This window comes from Bufo gargarizans, chromosome 2 (genome assembly GCF_014858855.1).
Source record: "Bufo gargarizans isolate SCDJY-AF-19 chromosome 2, ASM1485885v1, whole genome shotgun sequence".
Lineage (NCBI taxonomy): Eukaryota > Metazoa > Chordata > Amphibia > Anura > Bufonidae > Bufo > Bufo gargarizans.
This window is the reverse complement of record NC_058081.1, coordinates 16499939-16518193: the sequence shown is the minus strand read 5'-3', so window position 1 is coordinate 16518193 and position 18255 is coordinate 16499939. Positions and strand designations below refer to the sequence as shown.

Below are 18255 nucleotides of genomic sequence, written 5' to 3'. Positions count from 1 at the left end.
AGAGAAGGATTATATAGTCAGCCCAACATAACTCCTATCACAGGATTGATTATTTATTTCTACAACACTCCTCCCTTCACAAAATTCGCTCTGTGACAATTGGCCCTAGCGTTCACTCAGATCCCTTTCTGCTGGAATTAATCCTAAAGGTTACAAATTCTGCCCCAACTAAGGCACCTTGGAGATTAAATGAGACTCTCTTGTTATTTCCACCGTACATAACAATATCTCCACCTGCTTGAAAGAGTACTTTCAACAGAATGCAAATAATGGCGTCTCTGTCCCAACAGTATGGGAGGCCCATAAAGCCACAATAATGGGCAAATTTATATCGGCAGGAACATACTACAAAAAACAAAGCGACTCACAGACACAGTTGTTACAAGCGGAGATCTTAAGACTGGAGAAGCTCCACAAGAAATCATTAATCGCATCCCACCTCCAACAACTCACTGAGGCCCGCCTTCAATTAAAAGACATCTTAACCCCTTAGGGACCCATGACGTACCGGTACAGCATGGATCCCGAATCCTTAAGGACCCATGACGTACCAGTACGTCATGGCTTTAATTCGCTATTCCGACGCCGCGGGGGTTAATCGGAACGGGATCCCGGCTGAAATCATTCAGCCAGCATCCCGTAACAATGCAGGGGGGGTCATTTGACCCCCCCGTCTCAACGATCGCAGAAAACCGCAGGTCAATTCAGACCTGCGGTTTTCTGCGTTTCCGGTCCATTCGGGTGTCCTGTGACCCGATGAACCGGAAAAAGACTGCGATCAGTGGCGTGATTACACACCACCAATCGCAGTGCGAGGATTTGCAGAGGCGGTGCTGGCCCTGGTGCTGAACACTGCTGTCCAGGGTGCTGATTGGTGCAGGGGAGAGAGGCGCGAGATTCAAACTTCCTGCGCTCCTCTCTCCCCTCCTCTTCCTGTCCAGCACCCTGACCGTGCAGCACCGTTCAGCACCAGCTCCTGCGTCCCCCTAATCGTAATCCATCACCCTCCTGCACCTATCGCCACCCAGGTAGGTTAGGGTCAGTGAGGGAGAGGCACCATTAGGAAGGGAAAGAAGGGAAAAGTTAGTTAGGAAAAAAAAAAAAAGAACTTTTATACAAAACTTTCTTTGATCCATCTATCAGACCCCAGACCCCCCCTGCCACTTGCCCCCCCCCCCCTACCAGGAGTAGTAGTACTGAAGTGGGGACGTCCTATACCAGACAGTATGGCCATGACACGTCCCCGGTTTGAGGCCATCCGGAAATATCTGCATTATTCCGATAATGCAGCATGTCCACCACGAGGTGATCCTGCCTATGACCGGCTGTATAAGATACGGCCGGTCATCGATCACTTTGGGGCCAAATTTGAACAGGCCTACGTACCTGGAAGGGAGGTCGCGGTTGATGAGTCTCTCGTTGCGTTCAAGGGGAGACTCAGTTTCCACCAATATATTCCCACAAAGCGGGCGAGGTATGGCGTGAAGCTATACAAAATTTGTGAGTACCTCAGGGTGTGTACGAGGGGCGAGATTCCCGTATTCAACCCCCAGAATGTCCCCCCACTCTGGGTGTTAGCGGGAAACTCGTGTGGGACCTTATGTACCCACTGCTGGATAACGGTTACCACTTGTACGTGGATAACTTTTATACCAGCATTCCCTTGTTCAAGTCCCTTGCCGCCAGATCCACGTTCGCTTGTGGGACCGTGCGGAAAAATCAACGCGGCCTCCCTGCCCACCCCCTCCAGGTACCTATCCCCAGGGGTGAGACCCATGCACTTACCAGTGGAAACCTGTTGCTGGTCAGGTATAAGGACAAGAGGGATGTCCTTATGCTGTCCACAATCCACGGTAACAGCACCACCCCAGTCTCTGTGCGAAGTACCACGGCAACGGTCCTCAAGCCCGATTGTATCGTCGACTACAATCGGTATATGGGAGGAGTTGATCTCTCTGATCAAGTCCTCAAGCCATATAATGCCATGCGCAAAACCCGGGCATGGTACAAAAAAGTTGCGGTCTACTTGGTGCAGGTTGCCATGTACAACTCTTTTGTACTATCCCGAAGCGCTGGCAGCAAAGGGACATTCCTCCAGTTCTATGAGGCAGTCCTCAAAGACCTGATCTTTTCGGACCGGGAAAGAGCAGGCCGGAGTACCTCGGGAACTAGAGGCGCCCTGATCGTCCCTGGCCAACACTTTCCAGGTGTGGTCCCCCATACTGGAAAGAAGGGACAAACCCAAAAAAGATGCAGAGTGTGTCACAAGAGGGGGATACGGAAGGACACCACTACTCAATGTGACACGTGCCCCGATCATCCGGGCCTCTGCGTTATCGATTGCTTCAGGGAGTATCACGCTTCCATGGAGTACTAAATTTTTATAATCCCCAACAGTCCACTAGAGAGCATAAAAAACTATGGCTCTTAGACTTTGGAGACACAGAAACAATTTTTTTCCCCAAAAAAAATATTAGTTTTAGAACAGGCATCCTCAAACTGCGGCCCTCCAGATGTTGTAAAACTATAACTCCCAGCATGCCCAGACAACCTACAGCCATTAGCAGTGCATGGTGGGAATTGTAGTTTTACAACATCTGGAGGGCCGCAGTTTTTAGGATGCCTGCTTAGTGTCTCCAAAGTCTGAGAGCCATACATATTGGGCATCGTCGCGTGTGTAAAAGTCGTCGCTATAAAAATAACTTTTGACCAAACGCCTCGGATGAACGGTGTTAAAAATATAAAACAAAAACGGTGCCAAAACACCCATTTTTGGGCAAAATTTCAATTTGAATCCTTTTTGCCGGTAATAAAGCAAGGGTTAACAGCCAAACAAAACTCAATATTTATGGCCCTGATTCTGTAGTTTGCCTTCCAAAAACCATATGACGTTCCCCTCCTTCTATGTCCTGCCGTTTAGCCAAATAGTAGTTTACGACCATATATGGGGTGTTTCTGCAAACTACAGAATCAGGGCAACCCATTTTGAGTTTTGTTTGGCTGTTAACCCATTTTTTCCAGTAATAAAGTAAGGGTTAAAATGGAAAATTTTCCAAAAAATTGAAATTTCAAAATTGTTTCTCCATCTGCCATTAACTCTTGTGGAACACCTAAAGGGTTAAGAAAGTTTGTAAACCCAGTTTTGAATACCTTGAGGGGTGTACTTTCTTAGATGGAGTCACTTTTTTGAAATTTCTATTCATGGGGTGCAACAGGGGGCTTCAAATGGGACATGGTATAAACAAAACCAGTCCTGCAAAATCTGCCTTCCAAAACCCATATGGTGTTCCCCTCCTTCTATGTCCTGCCGTTTGGCCAAACAGTAGTTTACGACCACATATGGGGTGTTTCTGGAAACTACAGAATCAGGGCAACCCATTTTGAGTTTTGTTTGGCAGTTAACCCTTGTTTTACTCCTGGAAAAAATTGATTATATTGAAAATTTTTCCAAAAAATAGAAATTTCTAAATTGTTTCTCCATCTGCCATTAACTCTTGTGGAAGACCTAAAGGGTTAATAAAATTTGAAAAAACAGTTTTGAATACCTTGAGGGGTGTAGTTTCTAGAATGGTGTAATTTTTGGGAGGTTTCTATTATCTAAGCCTCACAATATGACTTCAAACCTGAACTGGTCCATAAAAAAAAAATGGGATTTTGAAGATTTCTGAAAAACTTCAAAATTTGCTTCTAAACTTCTAAGCCTTGTAACATCCCCAAAAAATAAAATATCATTCCCAAAATGCTACAAACATGAAGTAGACATATGGGGAATGTAAAGTCATCACAATTTTTGGGGGTATTACTATGTATTACAGAAGTAGAGAAACTGAAACTTTGAAATTTGCTAATTTTTCATGTCGACCAAACATTCATTTTATGCTCATGGCGACAAAGCTTCAAAATTAATTATGTCCCTTATTAAAAGAAAAAAAAAACGAACACACATCACCGAGATCAGGTCAAGTTCAAGCTCCACCACATCATTCCCGGCAGAGATTGTTAATTAATTTATAAATTTTTACTCTTCCCTATATAAATTACATCACTCTGACCGAAATTCAGATTCACCAGAATATCTCTCGGTAGTCTCAGACTTTCTCACACGAGCGAATCTCCCAAAACTACGCCCTGAAACATATCCTTCCCTATTGAAGCCATTTTCATTAGATGAGGTCCGGTCTGCCCTGCGAAGAAGCCCCAAGAGTAAAGCCCCTGGTCCAGATGGCCTTCCATGCTCATACTATGAGACATTCTCATTGATTCTCCTCCCTCAATTGACAGACACAAATAATGCCTATTAACTGGCACTGAATTACCACAACAATCACTGGAGGCGTATATCACTCTCATTCATAAAGAAGGTAAAGATCCTGCTTAATGTGGCAGCTATAGACCTATTTCATTATTAAATGTGGATTTGAAGATATACGCTAGTCTCCTCGCTGATAGACTTAAACCTCTAATTCCTAGATTAATCTCTCCATAACAGGTAGGTTTTGTGTCTGGCAGAGAGGGAAAGGACAGCACTATGAGGGTCTTGTCTCTGATACAAATTGCGTCACGCAGCAAATTACCGTTGGTATTGTTGGGGACAGACGCAGAAAAGGCCTTCGACAGGGTAGACTGGACCTACATGAAACAGGTTTTACTTCACTTTGGTTTCCCACAAACTTTTATAGGCCCCATTTTTATCATGAACTCACGCCCCACGGCGAGACTGAGTATAAATCAATCCCTATCAGCCCCTTTTCAGATACAAAAATGGCCTCTTAGCCTCGATCAGAGCTCACCCAGATATTGCTGGGTTTGATGATGGTAGATTCATACACAGCTCAGCTGCTTACGCTGATGACATCTTGCTGATTATAACTAACCCATCCTCAGCGTTCCCCGCGTTACAGTCTCTCCTTCAAGATTACGGGGCCATCTCCAATTTCAAAATATATGCCTCTAAATCGGAAGCCTTAGGCTTCAAAATATGTAAAGAAGAATTAGAACTCCTACAGACGCATTACCCATATCATTGGCCGAAATCGCACATTACATATCTAGGACTTAAGCTCAGCCCTATTTGGAGTGAACTCTACTCCCTCAGCTACGCCCCTATCCCACAATTGTTCAAACGAATAATAGAATCATGGTCTCTCCCCTTCCTATCCTGGATGGGACGAAAGAACCTTATAAAAGCTATTCTACTCCCCAAATTACTTTATCTATTTCAAACTCTCACAATCCCCCTCCCGGCACAATTTTTTACAAGTGTCAGGAAATGAATAAGCAAATTCCTATGGCGAGATGGGAGACTCAGACAAAGTCATGACCTCTTAGTTCAACACAAGCTAAGAGGTGGCATGTTTCTGCCAGATTGGAAACAATATTATGAGGCAGTCCACCTGTCCAGAGTAATATATTGGCTAGAAAAAGACACTAATAAACTATGGATACCACTAGAGGAACATTTAGTGAAATAACCACTGAGTTCTCTCCTATGGCAAAAAGACCAAAAAGATCACAAACCTCCTGCTCACCTTACACAAAATACTATCACTCAAACCACGTTGAAGATCTGGCACATACAGTACAGACCAAAATTTTGGACACACCTTCTCATTCAAAGAGTTTTCTTTATTTTCATGACTATGAAAATTGTAGATTCACACTGAAGGCATCAAAACTATGAATTAACACATGTCGAATTATATACATAACAAAAAAGTGTGAAACAACTGAAAATATGTCATATTCTAGGTTCTTCAAAGTAGCCACCTTTTGCTTTGATTACTGCTTTGCACACTCTTGGCATTCTCTTGATGAGCTTCAAGAGGTAGTCACCTGAAATGGTTTTCACTTCACAGGTGTGCCCTGTCAGGTTTAATAAGTGGGATTTCTTGCCTGATAAATGGGGTTGGGACCATAAGTGGCGTTGTGGAGAAGTCAGGTGGATACACAGCTGATAGTCCTACTGAATAGACTGTTAGAATTTATATTATGGCAAGAAAAAGGCAGCTAAGTAAAGAAAAACGAGTGGCCATCATTATTTTAAGAAATGAAGGTCAGTCAGGCCGAAAAAATTGGGAAAACTTTGAAAGTGTCCCCAAGTGCAGTCACAAAAACCATCAAGCGCTACAAAGAAACTGGCTCACATGCGGACCGCCCCAGGAAAGGAAGACCAAGAGTCACCTCTGCTGCGGAGGATAAGTTAATCTGAGTCACCAGCCTCAGAAATCGCAGGTTAACAGCAGCTCAGATTAGAGACCAGGTCAATGCCACACAGAGTTCTAGCAGCAGACACATCTCTAGAACAACTGTTAAGAGGAGACTGTGTGAATCAGGCCTTCATGGTAGAATATCTGCTAGGAAACCAATGCTAAGGACAGGCAACAAGCAGAAGAGACTTGTTTGGGCTAAAGAACACAAGGAATGGACATTAGACCAGTGGAAATCTGTGCTTTGGTCTGATGAGTCCAAATTTGAGATCTTTGGTTCCAACCACCTGTGTCTTTGTGCGACTGCAGAAAAGGTGAACGGATGGACTCTACATGCCTGGTTCCCACCGTGAAGCATGGAGGAGGAGGTGTGATGGTGTGGGGGTGCTTTGCTGGTGACACTGTTGAGGATTTATTCAAAATTGAAGGCATACTGAACCAGCATGGCTACCACAGCATCTTGCAGCGGCATGCTATTCCATCCGGTTTGCGTTTAGTTGGACCATCATTTATTTTTCAACAGGACTATGACCCCAAACACACCTCCAGGCTGTGTAAGGGCTATTTGACCATGAAAGAGAGTGATGGAGTGCTGCGCCAGATGACCTGGCCTCCGCAGTCACCGGACCTGAACCCAATCGAGATGGTTTGGGGTGAGCTGGACCGCAGAGTGAAGGCAAAAGGGCCAACAAGTGCTAAGCATCTCTGGGAACTCCTTCAAGACTGTTGGAAGACCATTTCAGGTGACTACCTCTTGAAGCTCATCAAGAGAATGCCAAGAGTGTGCAAAGCAGTAATCAAAGCAAAGGTGGCTACTTTGAAGAACCTAGAATATGACATATTTTCAGTTGTTTCACACTATTTTGTTATGTATATAATTCCACATGTGTTAATTCATAGTTTTGATGCCTTCAGTGTGAATTACAATTTCATAGTCATGAAAATAAAGAAAACTCTTTGAATGAGAAGGTGTGTCCAAACTTTTGGTCTGTACTGTATATGCAGAAAAAAAATCAGCCCGAACCTCTCTCCTCTAATGTCTGTAGCTGATATACCAGAGTTACACCAGATAAAATCACCAGAGGTTGGTATCAACGTCCAAGATATGAAATCCATCTCACTCTACTCCTTCCTGAGCTCCGACACACTTGATGACCCTCTGACACATTCCTCCTTCCACTTTTTACAAAACGTACACATACGCTCGTTAGTTTTGCCTTATTTAGCTCAAGGAGGTGTCCCTAGGGAGTTTATGAAAAACTGATATCTTCAAATAACGTCCCAAAACACCTACTCTCCAAAGTGTATGGCGTCCAGCAGGTAGTCACATCACCGTCAGATAGGGAATACATTGCGGAATGGGGTAGAGACTTTGGTGCTACATGGACACCATCAGAAATTAAGCAAATATATAACAGATCCCACGGCATATCCCGATGCACTCACCTCCAAGAAAACTAATTTAAACTAACCTCTAGATTGTACCGCACACCAATTCAGCTTAAAGGAAACCTGTCACTATGATTTTGCGCATAGAGCTGGGGATATGGGCTGCTAGATGGCCATTAGCACATCTGCAGTACACAGGTCCCATAGCTCTCTGCGCTTTTATTGTGTTAAAAAACAGTTTTGAGTAATATGCAAATTACCTGATATGAGTCCTGTAGCCGGAGATGAGTCAAGCGGAAAGGAGCCCAGCACCGCCCCGCGTCCTCCGAATCTCCTCCTTGCCGGCTGACGTCATAGAGCTGCAGTGCCGAAATCTCGCGATGCGCGAGCTAGCTCATGCGTAGTTCGTTCCCTGTGCTGATGCCAGTACAGGGAATCAACATGATGCCGACACTGCGCATGCGCTAGCTCGCGCATCGCGAGATTTCGGCACTGCAGCTCTATGACGTCAGCCGGCAAGGAGGAGTAATTTGCATATTACTCAAAACTGTTTTTTAACACAATAAAAGCGCAGAGAGCTATGGGACCTGGGTACTGCAGATGTGCTAGCGGCCATCTAGTGGCCCATGTCCCCAGCTCTATGCGCAAAATCATGGTGACAGGTTTCCTTTAAGCAGATGAACTGTCTCAGTTCTGATATATGCTGGAAGTGCCACCTCTCACAAGGCTATTATCTCCATGTGTGGTGGTCATGCCCTGTGCTGACACCCTTTTGGTCGGAAGTGATGAAGCAAATTAAGAGTATATGTTCCCTGGACAAAGACCCCTGTCCTTTTTCCATTTTACTTAACATAAGATTGGAAGATATACCGCTCACGAAACAGATACTATTCCAACATTTAACGGCTGCTGCAAAATCTTTAATTCCGTTGCGTTGGAATCAACAGAGCTCCTCCAGCATAACTCAATGGCTACAAAAGGTCAATTATATATTCCTCATGGAGGAACTTTCAGCCTGGGAATTATGCACACACACAAAGTTCCAATCGATATGGAAGGACTGGGTCACCTTCCGCTCGACCTCATTCGCCCTCCAACACTTAGCAGAAGAACCCCAGGATACAAATGACTAACTATTATAGGACCTCCACTCTCGACAAGCCCTATGTACACTATGTCTATTATACTTGTATTCTCTGATAACTATATTCAGATAAATGATATCTCAATTATTTCTGTCATTATGGTTTCTCGACTATATTGTACCAATTCTTCAATTTTCAAGTTGCTTTAAAAAAAAAAAATTGATAAAAAGAGCATTGAAAAGAAAAAGAGAATCTGTGGAGGGAGCTAAAGATCAAGGTGATAGCAAGAAGAACCTCCAACCTGAAAGATTTGGAGCTCATTGCTAAAGATGAATGGGCAAAAATACCTGTGGAGACCTGCAAAAAGCTGGTCTGCAATTACAGGAAGCGTTGGATTGCTGTAATAGCCCATAAAGGCTTTTCTATTGATTATTGAGAAGGGTAGGAATAATTTTGGACTGGACACTTTTTGCTCAAATGTAAATAAAAGCTGAGAAATGTGTTTTTTTCCACAATAATGCCTCTTGTGCTTTGTCTTATTATCTTTTGGGAGACACCGATGTCATTTCTCGTCAAAAAATTACTTGCTGGTTGAATCAAAGTAACTTTAAGTCAAAATTTGCCAGGGGTATGAATAATTATGGGCAGCACTGTCAATACAAATGCACGCTGCACTTTCCAGATTTTATTTCTTAAAAGTTTTGAAAACCATGGCTATGTTGCCAAATTTTAAAGATATTATAAAGTTTCCTTTTCAGCACAGAAGGTATATTGGAAGTGAATTTTATAGGTCATTAAGCCCCTTATGGTTTTGCTACTTTACCATTTCACACAGTTCACAGATCACATCCTCTTCCTTCATCTCAGTATTTCTTATTCCAAGCTTCTTCGATTCTTCACTGCTTCCTGTAACAAGTAATAACTTCAGTCAAACATCTGAAATATGGTCCATGTTATATTACACTACTGTATATTCCCTTACAGGGCCAGCTTCCAGTATCTGCCAGCCCACTGGCAACATCATCATATGAACCCCCCATAAACACCCTTGCCAGCATTCTTTCTATTATGGATAAAGCCTAACTTGGAGAAAAATCATTACATAATTGTCAACAATCCCAAGAAATGGTGAGATGTCCCAAAGGCAAGGGAAGGAATGGGGTTGTACAAATTTACCCCAAAGTGGGACGTTTTTTTTTTTTTAGGATATTTTGATTTACGTTAGCAACTATGCATTAATTACTACTAATGTATTAAATTACCACCTGAAATAGGGGTACTATGGCCATATGGTCATGTGAATGAGCCCTAAGAATGATTTGATAGAGTGCCACTATGTAGATGAGCAAATCGATTCTAATCAAATCAAATTGAATTCTTTACAAAAATTCTGCTGCTAAACATCCAAATTTTGGCGATTTACTTTGGACGAATCACGCAAAATTATGCATTTTTGTGTGAAAATTGATGGGTAAAAATGTAAGGGAGGATGAAGATGAAAGATCACATGACCCTGGAAGGGGGGGGGTGCCCTGATTGGCTCAGAGGCTGACTCAGGGGACGGGATTTTGGAAGGACCCTCAGGCTCTGGGCTTATCAGAAGCCAGAGATGCCGTTCTAAGTGCAGCTTGCGATCTGAGAGCATGTGTCTAGGATGCGCCTTGCAGAAAGCAATTGTAGACACAGGCCTTTAATCGAGGTGTGCTAGGGACAGTATGAGGACATATTTTATTAGTTAGATTTTATCAATAGGTAGAAAAGTCAGGGTTTAATCAGGGAAAGCATAGGGAGGAACCGATCACTCAGAGTTCTGGATGTGGTTCATACAGCTGCTGGTAAGTGGGAAGATTATTTTGCACTGCAAATTATGTTATCAGCAAGATTCTGCAACAACCTCATTTATTTCTGTACATAAACACCCCCCCCCCCCCCCCCAAAAAAAAAAAAAAAAGGAAAACAAAAAAAACCTCAAAACCCAGGGACGTCTTTCATGACCCACTGGGTCAATGTTTTGCATGGCAGCACAGCACAGCAATGAGGCCAGGTCCTATTCACAATTGCATACAATGGAGGATGCCTGCAGCGGACCACAAGTACCACAATGGACATCCTACACAGGATAGCAATTGTGTGGATGTGATAAGCAGTCAAAATAACATAACAAAGACAGGTGCACTCTGCAGTCTTCCTAACCCTCGTACTGGTGTAAAATTGAGAATTAGCCAACATATCCTGCTTGGAGGACATGTCTGAGCCTGAGCACCGCGCCAAGGTTTCTCAAGTAGCTCAGGAACCTAACGCTAAACCTACCTGGGGCAATACCAGGAGCCAGTGGGCAAATTACAGGTGCGCAAGGTCCGACTCAAAGCAATCTCCCAGTAACCTCCAGCATGTGACCATGCATACAATGGGAGGAGGCAGAGAGCTCTGAGCCCCACCCAAGACTGGCTGATATAGCCTGGGCCTCACATGTGCACCAGAATGCTGCCTGTGGATGGAAATTAAGGCACATTCAGACTAGGAGTTTCTACACCTCCAAAAATTCAAAATTCAAACTACAAATTGGCGTGGTATTAAAAAGCAGGAAGTGCTCAACCCCATATGCAGTGGTGCATTTATACCTGGGGGGCAGATCCTGCACTTGTGGCCAGTTGCTAATGGCAATCCCCAGCAAAAATGCATACAATGGAGGATGCCTGCAGCGGACCACAAGTACCACAATGGACATCCTGCACAGGATAGCAATTGTGTGGATGTGATAAGCAGTCAAAATAACATAACAAAAACAAAGGCAGGTGCACTATGCGGTCTTACTAACCCTCATAAGTAAAATTGAGAATGTGCCTTTATATGCATATATTTCAACCCTCCCTCAATACTGCCCTTCAATACCACATCATCATCTAGCCCAGGGATGGATGGTTTTTGCTTTCCCTCCGGGATTCATGGATGTGCACTGGAACCCCCCGGATTGTGCTAGGACATATGGTTTCTGATTTGGTGCCGCCGAGCACTTGTTATTGCCGACCACATCTATGCTTTTTGCTTAACATTATTAATTTAATTTATTTTAATTTTGAGGGATATCTTTTCCATTCACACGTCCGCAAAATAGGTCCGCATCCGTTCCACAATTGCAGAACGGATGCAGACCCATTAATTTTCAATGGGGCCGGAATGTGCTGCCCGCATCCGCATTTGTGGATTCGCACTTTCGCATCCGTGTTTCCGTAAAAAAAATAGAACATGTCCTAAACTTGTCCACAATTGCAGACAAGGTTAGGCATTTTCTATTATAGTGCCGGCGATGTGCGGTCCGCAAATTGCGGAATGCACATTGCCGGTGTCCGTGTTTTGCGGATCCGCAAAACACTTACGGACGTGTGAATGGACCCTCATAGTAACATTATTAAAGGTTACGTTTTATCTTCATGTATATTCTAATGGATTGCCTTCCGTGTACAATGTTATAATATACTTTCTATGTTAGACGGTATATTACAGCGCATTTGTATTGTGCGGCAGTAGTGTGCGGTTCTGCTGCGATACCGCAGGTATATAGAGGGACGAGCGTTATTGGAACAAATAATTTCTATTGGTGTAATATACCAGCCCCCCCCCAAAAAAAACTGATTGAAGCGGGGTGTTATATACCAATATACTTTCTTTATAGTGCATTTGGGTACTGTATAGTGCATTTGCGCATATGCGTAATCGAAAATTATATTGCCGATAATTCACATTAAAAAAAATTATGAATGGAGCTCGCAAATTCGAATAATACTTCTGGTATGTCACTGTCCATGTTGTGGGACGATTTGTGCACTTCTAGTAATTATTTCTTGGCTGCAAATATGAGCTGAAGGTTTCTCTGGTTCGCCTGCCATTAAAATTAATGGGACCCGCCGCAAACTTGCGGTTCAGGAACATTTGATCATGTTCGCTTGATCCCGGCAGATGTTCGTCCATCACTAGTGAAGACTTTACAACCAGATTGAACAAGTGCGCCATGCAGGGTGCATTGCTCAGCCCTCCTTGACACAGCGCAGACACCATGTTCTTCCTGTTGTCGATCACCATGGTTCCTATTTTGAGTTGTCGAGGAGAAAGCCAGGATTCGATTTCTTGATGAAGGATGAGGAGCAGTTTCTCCCCTATGTGACTCCATTCGCCCAGGCAAACTACGTGCAGAACAGCTTGACACTGCCGTGCCCTGCACATGTGGTATGCTGGAGGGGCACTGTCAATTGTTCCTGCAGTGGAGGCTGAGAACACTGTGGAGGAGGAGATGGCATATGCAGGACCAACGGCATGAGAACGTGGAGGTGTCACGGACGTTCCCGCGACAGGTGCCAGGAGATCTGTGAGGAGTCTGTGTTGTTTCTGGTAATGGCCACACCCTTTGCCTCCAGGTGTTGCTAATGTGGACATTTAACTTTCCTTATTTATAGTTGCTTCTCCCACTTTGCTGTGTTGTTTATAGCTTCTGTTTGTACCTTTGGATAGATTGTGGTTGGATCTCAGCTGAGTTCCTTGTGCTTCCATAGCTCCTTTGAAGTTAAGCATTTCCTTTGCATTTTGTATTTTGTTTGGGTTCTGTGTGTTGCATATTTGTTTGTATTAGGCCTGAAGTAGACTCTTGTTCGTCCTTCCTTTTGGAGAAACGGGTAGTCTTGTCTCTGCCATTATTACCAGGGTACTATAGGGTTAGATAGGACTCTAGTATCACATACGGTAGGGATGAGTGCAGCCTTGAACTCCAGCCGCAACAATATCCCTACCTACTTGCACGGTCCGTCCTAACCGACGGTGTACAACTAGGTGGAAGTCCCTAGCTTAAATACGTGCAGGGGCCTAAGGAAGAAGAAAACTACCGTCACTAGAATCACCGAGGCCAAGGTCCAAGGCCAGGAGGAATGCAGGGACACAGGAAAATACACAATCCAAGTCAACACAAGCCGAGGTCAGGAACCAAGAGGGAACAACAGTACAAGGGGAATAACAATAACAAAGTCAGATACCAGCCGGGGTCATAAGCCAAGAGGTCACATAAGTATCAGGGTAGTCGCAGAGACGAAGTTCAAAACAAGCCAAAGTCAAAAGCACAGTAGTCACGATATACAATACGCTAGTGTGGTAAGACCAATCACAGGCAGCAGGTTGCCTGTTAAATAGCCCCAACTGATGAGTCGCGTAACGCACCTCAATGCAGCTGGGCGCCGATTCATCACTATCGGCGCCCAGCTCCCCTGCTGCTCATTGTCTAGGGGATGGAGGACACCGGCCACGCTACAGAGGCGTGTGCGGCCGGGTCCTCTCCACTCCACTGTCACCATGGAGACGAGGATGCCGGCTGCATCTTTGCTCCACACAAGCAGGATGCCAGCAGGGCGGCAAGGAGAGTGCGCGTCACTGGCTCCCCTTTACATCTAGGTATTCTTGCATATGAACTAACCTACCTTTGGGGTCTGTTCATACTGGTAGTCAGTCAGGATTTTGTTCAGGGTTTCACTAGGAGGTATCCATCTTCCTTCCCTAGTCCTCAGGCCTGAATCACTGTTCCCCCTTCTCTCCTATGCTTGGTGTGGTGTTTCCATCCCACACAGAAGCATGACAGGAGGCAGAAGCGGCGTCACCTTGCCAAGTTGCTGATGTGGCTGGGCAGGAACCACATTTACCCAGTGGGCCATAAAGAACATATATTGTCCTTGACCGTAGTTACATCTCCACACGTAAGCACTGCTGTGCATTTTGGCAGACACCAACAGGCTCAAAGACTAGCTCACCATCTGTTCTACATATGTGTGCAGGGCTGGTATTGCCTTTTTTTGCAAAGAAATGATGGCTTGGGACTTTCCACCTCAGCTCGGCACAAGCCATTAGTTCTCTGAAAGGTGCAGAGTCCACCACTTGGAAAGGGAGGGACTGCAGCACAGCAACTTAATCAGGAGCACATTCAGCTTCTGCGCCGTTGGATTAGTGCACGCATACGGTTGTCTCTTGACAATCGTTTTGGTGATAGATTGCTGACAGAATGACTGACAAGGAGTAGGAGGATGAAGAGCAGGATCATCAGGACCAGCAGATGATGGGAAGGACAGACAGCTCCCTTGGCTGAGGTGGTGGAGCCTTGACTGTATGAAATTGGGTGCGTGCCACTGGGTGATGCAGCAGTTGCTGCGTCAGGCTTGACCACCACATCGGAGCCACGGTTCTCCCAGCCCACTTTATGGTGACGCTGCAAGTGTCAACGCAGGGCCATGGTGCCAACATTGGTACCCTGGCCACGCTTCATCTTCTGCCCACAAAATCGGGAACTGGCCTTTTACCTCCTCCGGCAGGTAAAACTGCAAAAAACTGCCGTTTACCTCCTCCGGCAGCCTAACAAAAAATTGCCACGCCGCCAATTATGGCATTTTACCCCCAAGACTCAACTCTGACTGCCTGCTACCGCTGCCTCCCTGAACCCCTGCACCGCTACCTTCCTGGCCGGTAGGCTCCTGCTAAGCAGGTGGTTTACCTCGAGCACGTTTGGCTCCCGACCTCCTACTGCTACTACCCTGCTGACTCACAGCAATGCTACTACCCTGCTGGCTCAGCCGCTGCCTCATGCACAAGCTGCCACACTTTTCTCCTGATGATGATGATTATGAATAGTGATGGACGAACATCTGCCGGGACGGTTCGTTAACGCGATCGGGAGAACGCACTCAAATGTTCGCGAACCGCAAGTACGCGGCGGTTCCCATTCATTTTAATGGCAGACGAGCCTGAAAACCTTCAGCTCATATTTGCAGCCAAGAAATAATTACTAGAAGTGCACAAATAGTCCCACAACATGGACAGTGACATACCAGAAGTATTATTCAAATTTGCCATCTCCATTCATAATTTTTTTCAATGCGAAATATCGGCAATATAATTTTCGCGTACGCACATGCGCAAATACACTGTACAGTACCCAAATGCACTATAAAGAAAGTATATTGGTATTTAACACCCCGCTTCAATCCGTTTTTTTGGAGGGCGACTGGTATATCACACCAGTAGAAATTATTTGTTCCAATAACGCTTGTCCCTCTATATACCTGCAGTATCGCAGCAGAACCGCACACAACTTCAGCACAATGCAAATGCACTATAAAAAGCATAGATGTGGTAGGCAATAACAAGTGCTCGGCGGCACAAAATCCAGGTGCTCGGCGGCACCAAATCAGAAACCATATGTGCTACCACAATCCGGGGGGTTCCAGTGCACATCCATGAATCCCGGAGGGAAAGCAAAAAACATCTATCCATGGGCTAGATGATGTGGTATTGAAGGACAGGGTGGGCAAAGAACTGTCCCTGATATTGCCCTACAGGGGGGTGCTATTCTGGCCCTGATAGCCTAACCACAGACCACCCGCCCTGATAAGAGCGAGCCCGTCCGGAACCTTACCCCCTATATAAAAATGGCCCTAGTAAGCCCCTGACTTCCAGGTGATCACTGAATGTAAAATGGCAGCCAGATCAGGTTTATTTATAAGATAGGGGGTATGTCCATGTGCTGAAACGTCTCAATTGGCTGTCCTGTACCACCTGTTGGATGTGTCATGGGTCAAAGTTCTTCACAATGTAAAAGAATATGGTGGGTGAAAATATCTCCATATGTTCGCATGTTCGGCGCGAAGTTCGCCGCGAAACGACCGCCAGTCGAACCGCAAGGCCATCTCTAATGATAAAGCCCCTTCTTCACCCGGCTCCCAAGTGCGATTGGCTACATCATCATCTGCTACTGTCTGCACCTCACTGATGTCCCCCTCAACAGTTTCAGGGCCAGGAGCCTGTCCGCTCGCAACACCTGCTCCCATGTGACTATCATCATCACTACTTGCCCGCCTACTAGAGTAAGCGGCGGATGTGTCCTCCAGACCTTGGCTGGGCAGTAGTTCCTGACTGTCCTCTAGTAACTTGTCCTCGCTAAAAATTGGAGCCAAGCCTATGGGATATAATAATTCTTGCGCTGAGGGACCTGAAAATCGGAGTCTCACTTCCTTCTGGGATTCGGGTCCCCACCTATCCCTCGGTTGAACTTGATGGACGTTCGTCTTTTTTCAACCGTATAACTATGTAACTCTGTAATGACAGGAAGGTTCAGGACTAGGGATGAGCGAACCCGAACTGTATATTACATTTTCGTAAAAGTCCGGATTCGGGTTTGGTGTTCGGTGCTTTCTTGGCGCTTTTTGAAAGGCTGCAAAGCAGCCAATCAACAAGCGTCATACTACTTGCCCCAAGAGGCCGTCACAGCCATGCCTACTATTGGCATGGCTGTGATTGGCCAGTGCAGCATGTGACCCAGCCTCTATTTAAGCTGGAGTCACGTAGCGCCGCCCGTCACTCTGCTCTGATCAGTGTAGGGAGAGACTGCAGCTGCGACTGTTAGGGTGAGATTAGGCAGGGATTTACTCTTCCAAAACACATAATGAAGTGATCGATCTGCAGCTGTGAATCATTTAACCTCTGCTATTTAAATGCTCACTGTTTTTAGGCTGTCCAGAGCGTTTTTCTGTCCCTTTTTTCTGGGGTGAACGGCGGCCTTTTAGCGTCTTGTGGTGCGCCAGCACAAGCTGTCACCAAGTACATTTAACCATCAATAGTGTTTTTTGATTTTTTTGGCTGTATCCTACATCAGGGGCTTGGCTGTGCTTGCTATTTTATTGAGGGGTGAAATACAATTGCCAAAATAGCAGTACCCTAAATCTGGTGTTTCAGCTGTGGCCAGCCAATTGTAATACTGTCTGCAGTCTGGCAAAGGATATATTTTTGTTCTGGGTTGAAATACAATTCCCAACTTAGCAATTCCCTAAATCAGTGGTTTCTGCTGTATCAGGCCAAGTTTAAATCTATCCATAAAAGGGTATATTAGATTGAAGGTGCTGATAGGGTCATCCTCAATAACTTCACACACAAGCTACTGTGCATTTCCAAGTCTAATTTTGTCCGTAAACGTATACCTGTCACCCAGCGCCTAAATACTAGGCCTCAAGTTTATATTCAGCTAAATCTGTGGTTACTGCTGTGCCTGTATTAGTGTAATACGGTACCTAAATAGATAGCCAGATAGTGTTAGGTGTCTGTAAAAAAAAGGCCTGAATTTGAATTCAATACATTGGGCCAAAAATTTTTTTATTTTTGTGGTGAACGGTAACAATGAGGAAAACATCTAGTAAGGGACGCGGACATGGTCTTGGTGGTGTTAGTGGACCCTCTGGTGCTGGGAGAGGACGTGGCCGTTCTGCCACAGCCACACGTCCTAGTGAACCAACTACCTCAGGTCCCAGTAGACGCCAGAATTTACAGCGATATTTGGTGGGGCCCAATGCCGTTCTAAGGATGGTAAGGCCTGAGCAGGTACAGGCATTAGTCAATTGGGTGGCCGACAGTGGATCCAGCACGTTCACATTATCTCCCACCTAGTCTTCTGCAGAAAGCGCACAGATGGCGCCTGAAAACCAAGCCCATCAGTCTGTCACATCACCCCCATGCATACCAGGGAAACTGTCTGAGCCTCAAGTTATGCAGCAGTCTCA

At 45.1% G+C, this 18255-nt stretch overlaps 1 protein-coding gene across 1 annotated transcript in view; it reads right to left on the bottom strand.

Moving 5' to 3' along the window:
* LOC122927086 overlaps positions 1 to 18255 on the bottom strand; it is a 640428-nt gene that overhangs the window by 428977 nt on the left and 193196 nt on the right. The window contains exon 7 of the mRNA XM_044278664.1: positions 9504 to 9586. Within this exon, the coding sequence (XP_044134599.1) occupies positions 9504 to 9586 (83 nt within the window). The remainder of the gene's footprint in view (positions 1 to 9503; positions 9587 to 18255) is intronic.